The 13,055-nt window shown below is 45.1% G+C and overlaps 1 protein-coding gene across 2 annotated transcripts in view; it reads right to left on the bottom strand.

Moving 5' to 3' along the window:
- LOC142775075 (uncharacterized) overlaps positions 1-12,325 on the bottom strand; it is a 600,362-nt gene extending 588,037 nt beyond the window's left edge. Inside the window, exons 1-2 of one of the 2 annotated variants that reach the window (XM_075876396.1) lie at positions 11,712-12,325; positions 7,300-7,438 (exon numbers count right to left, since the gene is read on the bottom strand). In XM_075876396.1, coding sequence (XP_075732511.1) covers positions 7,300-7,438; positions 11,712-11,801 — 229 coding nt within the window. In that variant the 5' untranslated portion in view covers positions 11,802-12,325. The remainder of the gene's footprint in view (positions 1-7,299; positions 7,439-11,711) is intronic. The other variant, XM_075876395.1, reaches the window with a different exon arrangement.
- Between the last annotated feature and the right edge of the window lie 730 nt (positions 12,326-13,055).

The raw sequence follows: 13,055 nt of genomic DNA, 5'->3' as shown, positions 1-13,055 counted from the left end.
TTATTCCGGACACATTTCTCGGTGACATATTGTGGGCCCCTAAAATGACCTGCAAAAGCTGTTGACGCCCTACAACTTCTCGATCTGGCAGCGGCCCGGAGGGGAAGCTTATCGTACAACTCCGAAAATTGTTGACTTCTAGCAGCAGATTCAGCAAATCTTTCGCAAAGGCACCGCAAGGACAGAAACCTGTCACGAATAATGGTTGTGTTTACCTGGAATTTTAGTAATGGATAACGATTCTCCGACTATAAGGAATAAAATGCGCTTTATTCCGTAAATCTTGGTCATGCGTTTAGGCAGTTATAAACGATTTTAGTGTATGGAGTACATTTCCGTCAATCTTATGCTTCTGTGAAGTGCGATAAATATTTAGCACCAAGTGTAAACAGCACCCTCGTGCTAAATATTTAGCACACCTATAAATGGTGTGTATAAGGAAGTAGAACCACCAACTATTATAACGGTTGATCAAAGTTAAGTGTCCTGGTTTTTGAAACGTTTTAAGCTATTTGACGAGTAAACAGCGAGCCGAAACTCTGCAATTTTTTTTATTAGGCAAGTTCAGCCTTACGTACGCGTACAACAGTTGCTACGTTACCACGCGTCATTATTCTGCCATGATGCACTGGTTAGCCGGTACGTTCAAACCATAGTCACGCGACCGCTCCTGTCCAGGCTATACAGCGACCAGCGTCGCAAGGAGCGGGAGAAAGAAAAATGGCGCACAGGACGACTCCCTTCGATAGCGTACGCAGCTGCGAAAAAGACGAACATCGAAAAAGCAAAAGCGAACACGGAGAGCGAAGAAATGAGAAAGCGAATTATTTACGGATATATACTGACTCAGGTTGCCCTTGAAGCGGCCAGAACAAACGCGCGGCTTCTCAGTTTTTCTGTTTTTTGTTTGTATTTTTTTTCTTTTAAAACATGTGCTCGTAAATCTGCGGTCCATTCGTTCATTAATAACAATGATTGAGGTTTCACATCTCAAAACGACGATATGATTATGGGGGACGCCGCCGTGGAGGGCTCCGGAACATTCGCTCACCGGGGGCTCATTAACATTTATGCACAAATTCAAGTATTTCGTCTCCGTCGAAAAGCGGGTGCCACGGACGGGATTCGATCCCGTGACCGCCGGGTTAAATGTAGCGCAGCAGAAGCACTGTACCACTGCGGAGCTACACAAGCCTCGAAAAGCCGTAGTGAGGGGCTCCGGAAATTTCTTTCATAGGGCGTTCATTATAGGGGTCTCTGTAACGCTTCTCGAGCATGGTCAGAAAATTGCTGCCAATTGGTATAGTCAAGGCTCCCGAGATCACGCGAGCCAAACATTATGACGCAGCACGCACCTTGGAATTTGCAATTATTTTCAAAGACAGCACCGAAGTCGCTCCCTCTTTTATCTACAAATGATGCCATTTACCCAAACTCATCGCAGTCAATTGATTGATTTCAGCATTGCGAACTGCATAGTTACCGTGCCCGCCATGGGATGCCGCCACATGTGCGAGCGCTGCGGAGTTGGAGGCCATGAGCTCGCCCATGCCTCGGCCTATAAGATTTACTGGTCCGGACCTCCGACCCCGGCACATCGCACCCACCCTCGGTTCTGCGTATGGACCTGCTTCTCACGTATACAGAAAATCTGCAACACCAAAGGCTCTAAAGGCGGGAACTTCTGCGCCCAGGGTCAAACCTCAGTAACGAATCGCAGGCCTACAGCGTGGCGTCGCCTGCAGACCCTGTCCTGCCCCAATCCATACATACTGTCTCGAAACGCACGCACTGCACCACAGCAGATTCGGCGCCAATAAAACAGCCACCCTGTAGCACACGCATGGTATAGGAATGCCCACATAATTCACCATTGCAATCCAGGATACAACACAACAATAAAGGGTGGCAGGCAGATCTGTTCAGCTCGGATCCGAAGGACCAAGAGTTGTAAAAGGTGCGAGGAAAGCAGTCCGCGCCAATAGGATCCTGGACTAATGATCCCACTCACCGATCTTTCCACCAAATAAACATTCTATTCTTTCTCGCGTGATCCCACTTAAAAGTAAACCATGCGTTCGAAGAAAAAGGAAAGGAAGTGCTGAAGGTTATGACACGCGCTAATGATTATTCGCGCCTTCTTTCCCCCTTGTCATCCCCCTCCCTTGCGTGAAAACGCTTGCAACGTGCGACAAATTCATGTAACACCACTCGTACTAATCGGTTTCTAAAATTTTTTGTGCCATGTGATTTATGAAGCGTCGTGCGCTAATAGTGAGGCTGTTTCAAGAAACTCGGAAAAGTTTTGCCGGGCCCCTTTATTGTACACTGCCATCGCACGGTACTCGGGAATCTATATTTGAACCACCAACTAAATGCGACTGCCACGGTCGCGATCGAGCCCCGCCGCATGATCTACAACCCACTTTATTTCTGTAAATTTATTTCACATGTGCGCTATTAGAGTCCCCTGCAAACAATTCACCAAGATAAATGCACAAATTTATCAATTTTGTAGACATACGTCCAATCATGCCCCCGCGTGTATTGCCAGAGAAAAATATATCCGTATTCACATATAATTCTCACCATAGCTACCTTGTTCAACCACCCTACACATCCATTCGCTGTGACAATAGCAAAAAGATATATACCTTCAAAGGCAGATGTAGTACTTTTTTCTACTTATTCTTTCCAAAAACAATAAGAAAGTGGAACAGCTTAAGTGACGAGTTGGTTAGTATAACAAATAATGATTAATTTTTGTCTATGCTGTGAAGTTCTTCTTGCATTGTGCATGTTCTGTGTGTATGAAAATGTATTTGGGATTCATTATTATGTTCTGATAAATTTGACAGTATTTTTATGTGCGTTTATGTATTTTGCTACAAATTCATTTGTACAGATTGTTTTTTTTTGTTCCCCCTCCCTACGTAATGCCTATATGGCGATGTAGGTACTCTGTAAATAAATAAATAAATAATTGCTCCACCAAAATTAGACATTTTGTTTTTTAAGATACTCAGCTTAGTGTCGCAGTTTGTCACCAGCATGACTAATGAGAAAAATGTATGTTGTAATCAATCTGCAATTAATCCCCTCAATAACAAAAGTCCTCAAAAACTAAATTCTCGCAACAATGGAGAAATATGGCGTCCCCAACGAACGTCTCTAGATTTCATTGCAATTGCGCACTCTCGACAGCGAAGAGGTTTTAAAAAAGGTGACTAGATTCTGCTTGATTTTAAGTGATTTTGGGTCACATAACTAGCTATTACGTGTTATTACGTGATTATAGGAACTAGAGTGTTGTTTGATGATGTCGCGTAATTTTTGCCACACAAATTTATTTATTTCTGTGGCAAATAGTTCAAATGTGATGTGACGCGATTTTAGTCACGTGACCAAATGTTACGGGATGTTACGTTATTTTTAGTCGCGTAACAAACTCGACCGCCATGCTTACTTTATTCCGCAGCGGAACAAATTTGTGGCAGCGAAGCAGAAGGGAACGAAGCGAACGCACACTGATTCATCATTATCATGACACTGATTCATCACTGATTCACACTACCGCAGGCGCAACAAAAAGCCTAAAAAGCTCCGCTTTTAAAAAGACGCTCCGACTACTTTCGCTTGGGCTTGTCAGACTCCTTGAATCCAACTCGCTATAGTGCTCCCGCCGAGAAAGCCACAGCAATGGCAAGATCCGGTCACTTGAGCGCTGGTCTTGTCAGCACACTTTCGGCGTCCTAAGTCATTCAGGCGGTGTCATCGGCCTCATTACGATGATCGCGAAGTGCCAGCGTTCGCATTCGTTAGTGACGCCTTCAATGTTTAGGAATCGAAGGGCAAGCAGTACAGTCGCCTGCATAATAGGGCTTAAAACTTGCTGTATCCACGAGGGCTGATTGGAAGCAACGTGCACTGTATTGGGGAATACGCAATGACTACTTTGGTCACTCGAGTGCTTTTGATTTTTTTTTCAGGGATGCTAGTTAATTCGAGGGTGCTCAATTGGGTATCGTGAGTCTTGTTCTCTTATACCCTTGTTCCAAAGGCCCAGGAAAGTCACTATGCTTAGTATGCTCTGTTTCATACGTCAGGTACAATGCTGTGGAAGCTATCCAAGACGTTTTCCCACAAATATGTGTGAGTAGACGCGTCTCGCACTTGAATTTCGTCGTTGTAAATGCTCGTGCGAGCCGAGTATGAACCCGCGCGATGATTCGCGACGGGCTGCAAATGAAACACCGAAAATGCGTGGAAAACAAAAAGACGCCTTAGTGGCCCACAACCACATACTGACAACGATATAACGGGCCTTGATTAAATTTGTCGCACAAAGCATCTTCATTTATCACTCAGCCTAAAGACAAAAATAAATCATATTGCTCGTGGTAAAATCACTGCGCTATTTCACGGCGCGAAGGCATCTTCGGCGAGAAGTCTCGCTATAGCCTTCACAGCCTCGCACCTGACGTGTGAAACGAAGTATAGTTCGTATGAGTTGCGCTTTTCCCGACTAGGATCTGTAGCGTTTGATAACGCCACCTGGAGTACTAGATCGATTACCAGCATTTATGATATATATCTCTCGATATCTGACGCGGCTTGGTACTCGGGGAATGTCAACATACGTATGAACAATTGTTTTCTTTTTGTTATTTTTTACTGCGCAACACTCGTTATATTCGCACAGTGCTAGAGACACCATCAGCCATGTGCTTCGATGCATCCGGTCCCCAGACACGGAAAAGCTCACGAAAAAAAAAGATGGTGTCTTTTTCGTGAGCATAGAACAAGTTCGTATTAGGCGGATGTAAGCCTGAGAACGTATAGGCCAGCTCCGGCACAGGAAATAGAGCGCGTTTATGTTACATCTGAACACAATAAACACTCTTGCACTCTCACTTCTCTCGAAAGGGATAACATCAGCTGCACCAAAAACAACGAGCTTTAGTGCTTCTGCGCGGAAACATGAAGTTTAAAGACAAAAAGTTCCTTCTAAGAAGGGCAAGCACGCATAAGAACGTTGCGCTGCACCCATTGCATTCCCGAGGAAACATTAGACTTGTCTCAACACGCCGGCGAACGCAGAACGCTGTATACACGGCCACGTTCACAACCTTTTTCCTCTGGTTTGCATACAAATCTGATCATCTTACACTGGCAGAAAATGAACCCCGAGATACCGTGCAAGAAACTCGGCACGGCTTTGCATCCGAGACCCGCCGTAAAAGGCCCCACACGAGACGTGTGCCTGATGCGAAAGCATTGAGACGACACTCCAGCAGACATGTGTCATCCCTCCGCACATCGCACGTAACTCAATTTCCGAATTTGAAGCGTGCAGTCGAAACATAGGCCCCTACTTTGCTGAGTCGGGGCGGCTGTGTTGTGTGCACTGAATGCAAAACGAGCCTCCAAACTTGACCGTCTTGTTTTTATCGTTATTTTTCGTCGACTTGCATCCCGAGTCTTGCCTCTGAAATAGGGTTCTCGAACAAGTGAATGCATGCTGGTAATTACAAGCTCGCACACGGGTCAACCTTAACGTAGTTTGTGGCATATATGTTATACACGTGAACTTTTGATAGAGTACAGCTGGCTGTTTTTTTTTTTTAGTGTGGATCATTTTAGAGGCCCTGGTCTTCGTTATGCTGTCACATGCTGTCAGCGTTTGGCGTAACACAGGTCAAAACACGCGTAGCATAACCAACTGTATTAAGCGCACACTCGCGCTAAGTGTTCTCACTCTTTTTTTTTTCGAGCGCCTTGGTGATGATATTAAGTGCGGAGCCCTTCATTGGGCCGTAAAATTGTATTCAGTCGTCGCCTGGCGTAAAGCAGGTGAAAACCACGTACACATTATGACAACTTGGCAGAGCAAACAAACGGGACAAATTAAGAGCAGGATACAAGCAAGCTATCAACTGAAACTTTGAAACTTAAGTTTAATTGTAAAAGAAATATATATAAGAAAACACAAGCCTGGGAAAAAGGGTTACGGGAGGAAGAAAGATGAACCGAAATCAAGTGTCGCTCAGAAGCGAAATCTCTCGACCTAAAAGTGAAACGGAGGGCGAAAACCTCTTTGGTTTGTGTCAGGGGTGACCTCTTTGTCCTCGTGTTTTCTTGTAGATATTTCTTCTGCGATTAAAACGGTGTTTCAGTCTTCGCTCGTTTGTGTCCCGCCCTCACTTTGTGCCATTTGTTGGCGCTGCCAAGTTGTCATGATGAATCTATACTAGCCTGCCAATCAACTATTCTAAAACCACCTATAAAAACAGGAAAAAAAAAAGAAGCAGACGCGAAATAAAAGGAGAGAGAGAAAAAGAGAAGAAAATACTGGAAGTAAAATTTAAAAAATAAAAAGATAAAAGGGACAGAAAAACTGGAAAGGGCGAAAGAAATGCAGAGAGGAGGAAAGAAAGAGAGACAGAGAAGGCTGCCTAGCTTCGCGCTTCCTTTAGGTTTTCCACCACTGGTGTAATACTGCCTTCATTCCTTTTTTTTTCTTTTGCTCCCACATACAGAAACCAAAACTGGACTTAACTTCACTGAAACTTGACCCTCTGGTGGACACAATGAGGGAACAAATATATATCAAGTTAAAAAAATTTTTCGTGATGTATTCATTCCTTCGTGTTTCCGAGAAAGTCAATCCGAAAGTGGAGAAGTGCTTTACAGCGGAGTAAAAAGTGAGACCCGTATGTCCCGCAGTACACTTATCCCCTTTCATAAAGTAGAACCCATATGTCCCTCTGGCCTCTTGCGACAGCTTATATCTTCTTTTGAAATGGTACGAAGCAGTTTTCATGCAGCGGCACGTTACACACAATGCACAAGCACGCCTAAGTGTGTCTTGCGTTTAATCCAAATGGGGAAATTCCCGACTGTAACACGAACTAAAAAAAAAGACAAATTCCTTTAAGAAAATAGGCCAAACGGAAATAATTTTTGAGCAGCCCATCAGTATATATAAAAAAGGCACCATGTCTTACATATAGGACCCGAGGCCTTGGTGTTTGTAAAGTATGGTGAATTTATGAACTCCTATGTATTTTTACCCTGTTAGTGCAAGGTATCGCTGTAAAACTAGCATACAGCAACCACGTATTAGTGCCTAAACTGTTCAACAGCAACTATTTGCGCTCATGACGCAGAGCTCCTCATTGCACTTTAATGGCCACCGTCTAATTGTGGAACATTTTGGAAGATACATCATAAACGATTACCGAATCCTGCTTTGCAGTGCCAGAATTAATTCCGCCCATGTTTGCAAATACCAAATACCTGCGTTTTGCTCGCAAATCGCTACGACGCAGCAGTGGGAGGCCACAACTGCACAGCTCCGATCCTCACGAGCAGGTCTGGGCCACGAAGCGGGCAATGGCAGCCGCCAAGGAGCTTCTAGCCGACTAGCCATCTTCGCCTGTATTAAAATGTAAATGTGTTAAAATGTTTGTCCTACCCTCCTTCCTCAGCTCAGTTTCACTTGAGGTGGAACTGGCTAAAAAAATCTTATCTTAAATATCTTATCATGGCAGCAGACATGATCACATTTTTAGACAAGTGCAAAGTTTTACTGCGGCTAGCGCTTAACGCTTGTAACGTAACGCGACAATCCTATAATATTCGCATACGTATTTATAACGTAAATTTTTGTCAACTGGGAGTTTCTCTCGTATGAACACGATAGTTGCGCACGGTAATGATTGCCAGGAGGCAGAAACTTAATCAAACTGTCCGACTTTCATTTCGCCCGCTTTCTTCAAGACCCGGAAAAACACTAAAGAACCAGCAGCTGGTTTTGCTGAAGTAAATGATCAGAGTATCTTCTCGACAGCCTTTTTATTTTCCTCAATAATTACAGAAGTCACAGACGCTCATGGTGAACTAAAATACTCTACCACTTGAACTCGCCCTAGAGAGCCTGCTGAGATTCTCGGCTCGTTATCAGCGTCGCGTATGCATATTAAAGGGGAGCATGCACTTGTACAGCTGACGATGACGACAGAACGTTGGATCATCACCGAAATGCACTGCGTGACCCTTACCTTGGGGCTGTGACACGTTCCCGCAAGGTCGATCAAGTAGTTTCGTGCATATCGACACGTCCGAATGTAGAATAAAATTTCCGCTTTCTTCTCAGTGTCCACTTTGGCGGCTGAAGGATGCTTCACACTGAAATCTGTCACATGCCTGCCACACACCTGTCGTCGTAATACGCAGCTCTATGCTGGCTGGTTAATAAGTTAAGGATTCGTATTGCAAATATGTGCCATTTGCGCGTTTGATTGATTTATATGTGAGATTTAACGTCCCAAAACCACCATATGATTATGAGAGACGCCGTAAGGGGGGGGGGCGGGAATTTTGACCACCTGGGGTTCTTTAACGTGCACCCAAATCTGAACAGACGAGCCTACAGCGTTCCCGCCTCCATCGAAAATGCAGCCGCCGCAGCCGGGATTCGATCCCGCGAGTTGCGGGTCAGCAGCCGAATACCTTAGCCACTATAGACCACCGCGGTGGGGCATCTGCGCATTTCCTCAGTTTTCTTTTGCGCTTTAAATTCAGGTGACGTAATGTCTGACAGTTTCAATATCTTAAAGTGGCCCCTCAACCATGCCGAATTGCTCCGCCGTGGTGGTCAAGTGGCTAATGTACTCGGCTGCTGACCCGCAGGTCGCGGGTTCAAATCCCGGCTGCGGCGGCTGCATTTCCGATGGAGGCGGGAACGCTGTAGGCCGGTGTGCTCTGATTTGGGTGCACGTTAAAGAACCCCAGGTGGTCGAGATTTCCGGAGCCCTCCACTACGGCGTCTCTCATAATCATATAGTCGTTTTGGGACGTTAAACCCCACATATCAATCACCCATGCCAAATTCTATAGACCCTTTCACTGTTTACAAACGCAGACCCTTGATGATATCCGGTTCCGTCCACCGATGTGCCTTAATAGCATCGGTGGACAAGAAGAGCTCTAGAAAATAGCCTGATGATTTTCTTTGCTTCCTTATTTGACAAATTATATTCGAATAAAGGTCATTTTGAACTGCATAAAAATTGTAAGAGATTTTCTTAAACTTTACGCACGTTTCTTTTATCTGAAAAACTGAAGAGAGACTGTTTTCTTCTTGGAAAAAGCTTGAAAACACGTGCTTTTAATTTGACAGTAGGAGCTCGCTAATAAGGTGACCGGACGTTTTTCGGGGTGCAACGCATGCAGTCTTGAAACCGTCTATAGGCAAAACAGCAGTTCTTTTCTCGCATTCACTGGAATTCCTACTAGCGATATCTCCTCCTCTTATTTCTTCATAGAACACGTGGAATCTCAGCGCTATATAAGCGTTGAGCCAGTCAGGATTTCACGCCTATCTACTGCTTGTTGCTATCTCTGCATGTGCAGTCGCAAACGCAGAAAACGAATTAAAGCCAATTTATATCACACGATAGCGATGCGAGAAAAGGCAGAACGGCTATGTGATTGCATTGGGAAGAAGAATACAATGACGCGCTCTTTTTTTTTTTTTTTCACTCTTGGGAGTTGTTTAAGGGCCCTTCAAGCCCCGTCGCTGTGGTCTAGTGGCTAAGGTACTCGGCTGCGGACCCGCAGGTCGCGGGATAGAATCCCGGCTGCGGCGGCTGCATTTCCGATGGAGGAAGAAATGCTGTAGGCCCGTGTGCTCAGATTCGGGTGCACGTTAAAGAACCCCAGGTGGTCGAAATTTCCGGAGTCCTCCACTGCGGCGTCTCTCATAATCATATGGTTGTTTCGAGACGTTAAACGCCACGTATCAATAAAAGGCCCTTTAACAGCAATGCAGTGCCACTGAAAGGCTAGAATGGCATGTTTTAACACTCGCACCACGCCTTTCCGGGCTCTCTGATACAGCATAACAGGAAGTATTGGCTGTGTACTATGCTTGACACATTTTCAGACCCTTCACACCATTAACAATGATTAGGACGAAAGTTTTAAAATACCTCCGGAAATATCGATTGAAGTATTATTTATGACAACAATAACGAACCATCTCTAACGTGTCTAGAATACGTCATTTCACCATGCACACGAGTGGTATGCGCTCACGCATCGGCCTACACCTAAAGCATCCTAAAAACAGCTTAGGTAGAAAATACTTTAAGTATGTCGTTAATTATTATTAGGACCGTGTGTACTAATTATTTGAAGCCAAACACAACGGCTCAATACTGAGTTATAATTCTGTTCCTTCGGGCTAATGAGCGATTCAATATAACCGGCCCTTTGATGGTCCAAGGGAGAAGATATACTGTTCCATAAAGAAAGCACTAAGTACTGTCCCATATAGACGTTCTATAGAGCAGTTTTACTAAAACCAGTGATGTATGGCATGCACTATTCAACGCCGAGAAGCCCACGCTTAAACCTGGCGCTGATGTGCTATGCATTGAAGGTAAGGCAAAGGCAGACTGCTGACTAACTTGCGGTTCTTCAGCTGGAAAATGTTTTTTATCCCTTAAAACAAAAAACTACTCCTTTGAAAATTTATCCTTACCTTACTGACAAAGTATATTATTCAGTAGCCATATTTTCACTTGAACCGCTACACTGAGAAAATTAAGCTCCAATATGAGTTAACATTGCCGTTTTTCCCAATATTGCCACAGCATTTTGGCAATATTTTTGCATCATTAGATCCCGAAGCATTTTAATCATTTAGTATAAGAACACATAAAGCAGAAAATGTAAACGTATTACTGGTGAAAACATTTGTGCTTTTTTTTATAAAAAAGGTCCGCGGGTTGAGCATCATTCGCTCAACCCGTAAACTAACCACGCTCCCAAAAAGAGTCCGGGTCTGACGCAACCTTAACGACACATTTGACGTCAGAGGTGACACGGCGGAAAACCTTGGGCGCAACACTACGAACACATCAAATGTTTAATCGTAACTTGCCTTGAATCTTAAACTAAGAAGCCTTTGAACAAATCCCTGTAGTCGTAACCTAAACGAGATTTTAAAAAGTATTTCTGTTTTCCACGTGTTCCAATGTTTCAATGACGTTTTTTTTGTTATACTTAGCATCTTGTCCAGCTGCGTTTACTGCTCATTATCAGTTTTCTCACTTTTATTATTATTATTATTATTATTATTATTAGAATTATTATTATTATGTGCGCACTTAGCAGCCACAGAGGAGCATAAGCATTTTTTCCCCGAAGGAAGACGATCACCGGTGAGAACGCATCTGTGTCGCTGACGATCGGGAACGATAATTGGTCGCCTTAACGGGCTACCTGGTAATGATTCGGTGCAGCGCAGAGCGCGCACGGTTACCGCAAATGGGCGACGGCCCGTGCAGCGACGGTCGGGCTTCGCTCAGTGAAGATTCAGGTGTCATTATTACGACCCATCATTAAAGGCCGTGCCGAGAGTAGAGCACACAATCACAGCGACAGCTGTCACGAACAGAACGAGTCTCGCGGGTGCGTGCATGAGCGCCTCACGAGGTGCACGGGCGCTCATTCGATATGAAACGCATCGAAGCGCGGGAAAACGGGACTACACGGCAGATATACGCCTGTCGCGTCAGTCGCAGCCGACGACAGCGTGCCGAATTCCGCGCCTTAGCAGGCGACGTCGGCAGCTCGAAACCACACTATAGGTATAAGAGGGGTAAGGGGGCGGACATCTGCTGTGGGAGCGCCTCACTTACCGGCGCGTGTTCGGACGTCGCACCTCCGCGGCGGCGCTGCGCAAGTAGTCCCGGCCGCGACGTTTTCGCTTGAATTTCAGAAGCGCACATACCGGAGCACACAGGAAGCGAACGGTGGACCAGGTAGCGTTGGCGCCGACCGTCAAGGCGCCGGTAAACATGCGCAGCCACGCGTGTGACCCCACGGCGATGCCGGGCTTGCGAAAGGCGTGCCAGATGCGCGCACGTTGGGCAGAAGTGGAGTGCGCGCGCAGAGAAGAAGAAAGAAAAAAGAAAGATGATAGAGAGTATGGGGTGAAAAGACGCTAGCACTCTAGCTCTAGCATGGTTTAGTTGCGGGTCACCTTGTGACGCTTTAAGCTAACGATACGTGAATGAAATATAGTTCCACCGATGGCGCAATCACTGGAGCGATAGCATGGCCCATAGCCGACGCGGAACAAATATAGCTGGCTAGCCTAAACTACGTGGCAGTATGGCCGAACAAATAGCTTTGTTGCCAGCATAGGTACACAATGTTGCCACAACTGGCAGGCCACTGCTTTTCATCGTTGCTCTTAAAACGTCACTTTCGCTTCTTTCAGGATTAGTGACAAATGATGCATTGAACTGAAGCATTGCAATCCCCCCTCCTTTTTTTTTCATAGATCATAATTTGTTATCTGGCATGCACATCGCAAACAGCAATATAATTTTTGAGCGCCTACTATTGACCCGCAGGTCTCGGCTTCAAATCCCGGCTGCAGCGGCTGCATTTCCGAAGGAGGCCGAAATGTTGTAGGCCCGTGTGCTCAGATTGGGATGCACATTAAAGAACCCCAGGTGGTCGAAATTTCCGGAGCCCTCCACTACGGCGTCTCTCATCATGTGGTGGTTTTGGGACGTTAAACCCCACATATCAATCAATCGAGCGCCTACTATCAAGCCCGATACGTTGATAAATCTAGCTCGACCAGTTTGCACGGCTTTCTTACCGCACAATCAATGAGGATAAATATTTAACTATAGGATCTACGAAAGATGTGCATTCCATGAGTACAAGTAGCCTTGTTGACACCGCCAATGTGCGCTCTGATGTTTAATGTAAGCTAAAGATGTTAGCCATAGCCACTAACGCGTCGAGCTAGATTGAAGCTATCTAATAGTATTAACAAGCAATGAATCCACTCTTGAAAACACTTTCAGTGCAGTGAAAAGAGGAAGGATACTCAGTGATATTGTGTATAGCACGGTGCGTGTTTCAAGTTACCTAAATTGACTACTTCCAACAACTGCATTACACTATTTAGTCCTGATCAGAGCTGTTTGCATTTTTCTTCTCCCTGGTTTGAAGGCCCTTTATCT

Source organism: Rhipicephalus microplus, chromosome X, assembly GCF_043290135.1.
Source record: "Rhipicephalus microplus isolate Deutch F79 chromosome X, USDA_Rmic, whole genome shotgun sequence".
Lineage (NCBI taxonomy): Eukaryota > Metazoa > Arthropoda > Arachnida > Ixodida > Ixodidae > Rhipicephalus > Rhipicephalus microplus.
The sequence above is the reverse complement of the archived record's forward strand: the minus strand, read 5'-3'. Positions and strand labels throughout refer to the sequence as shown.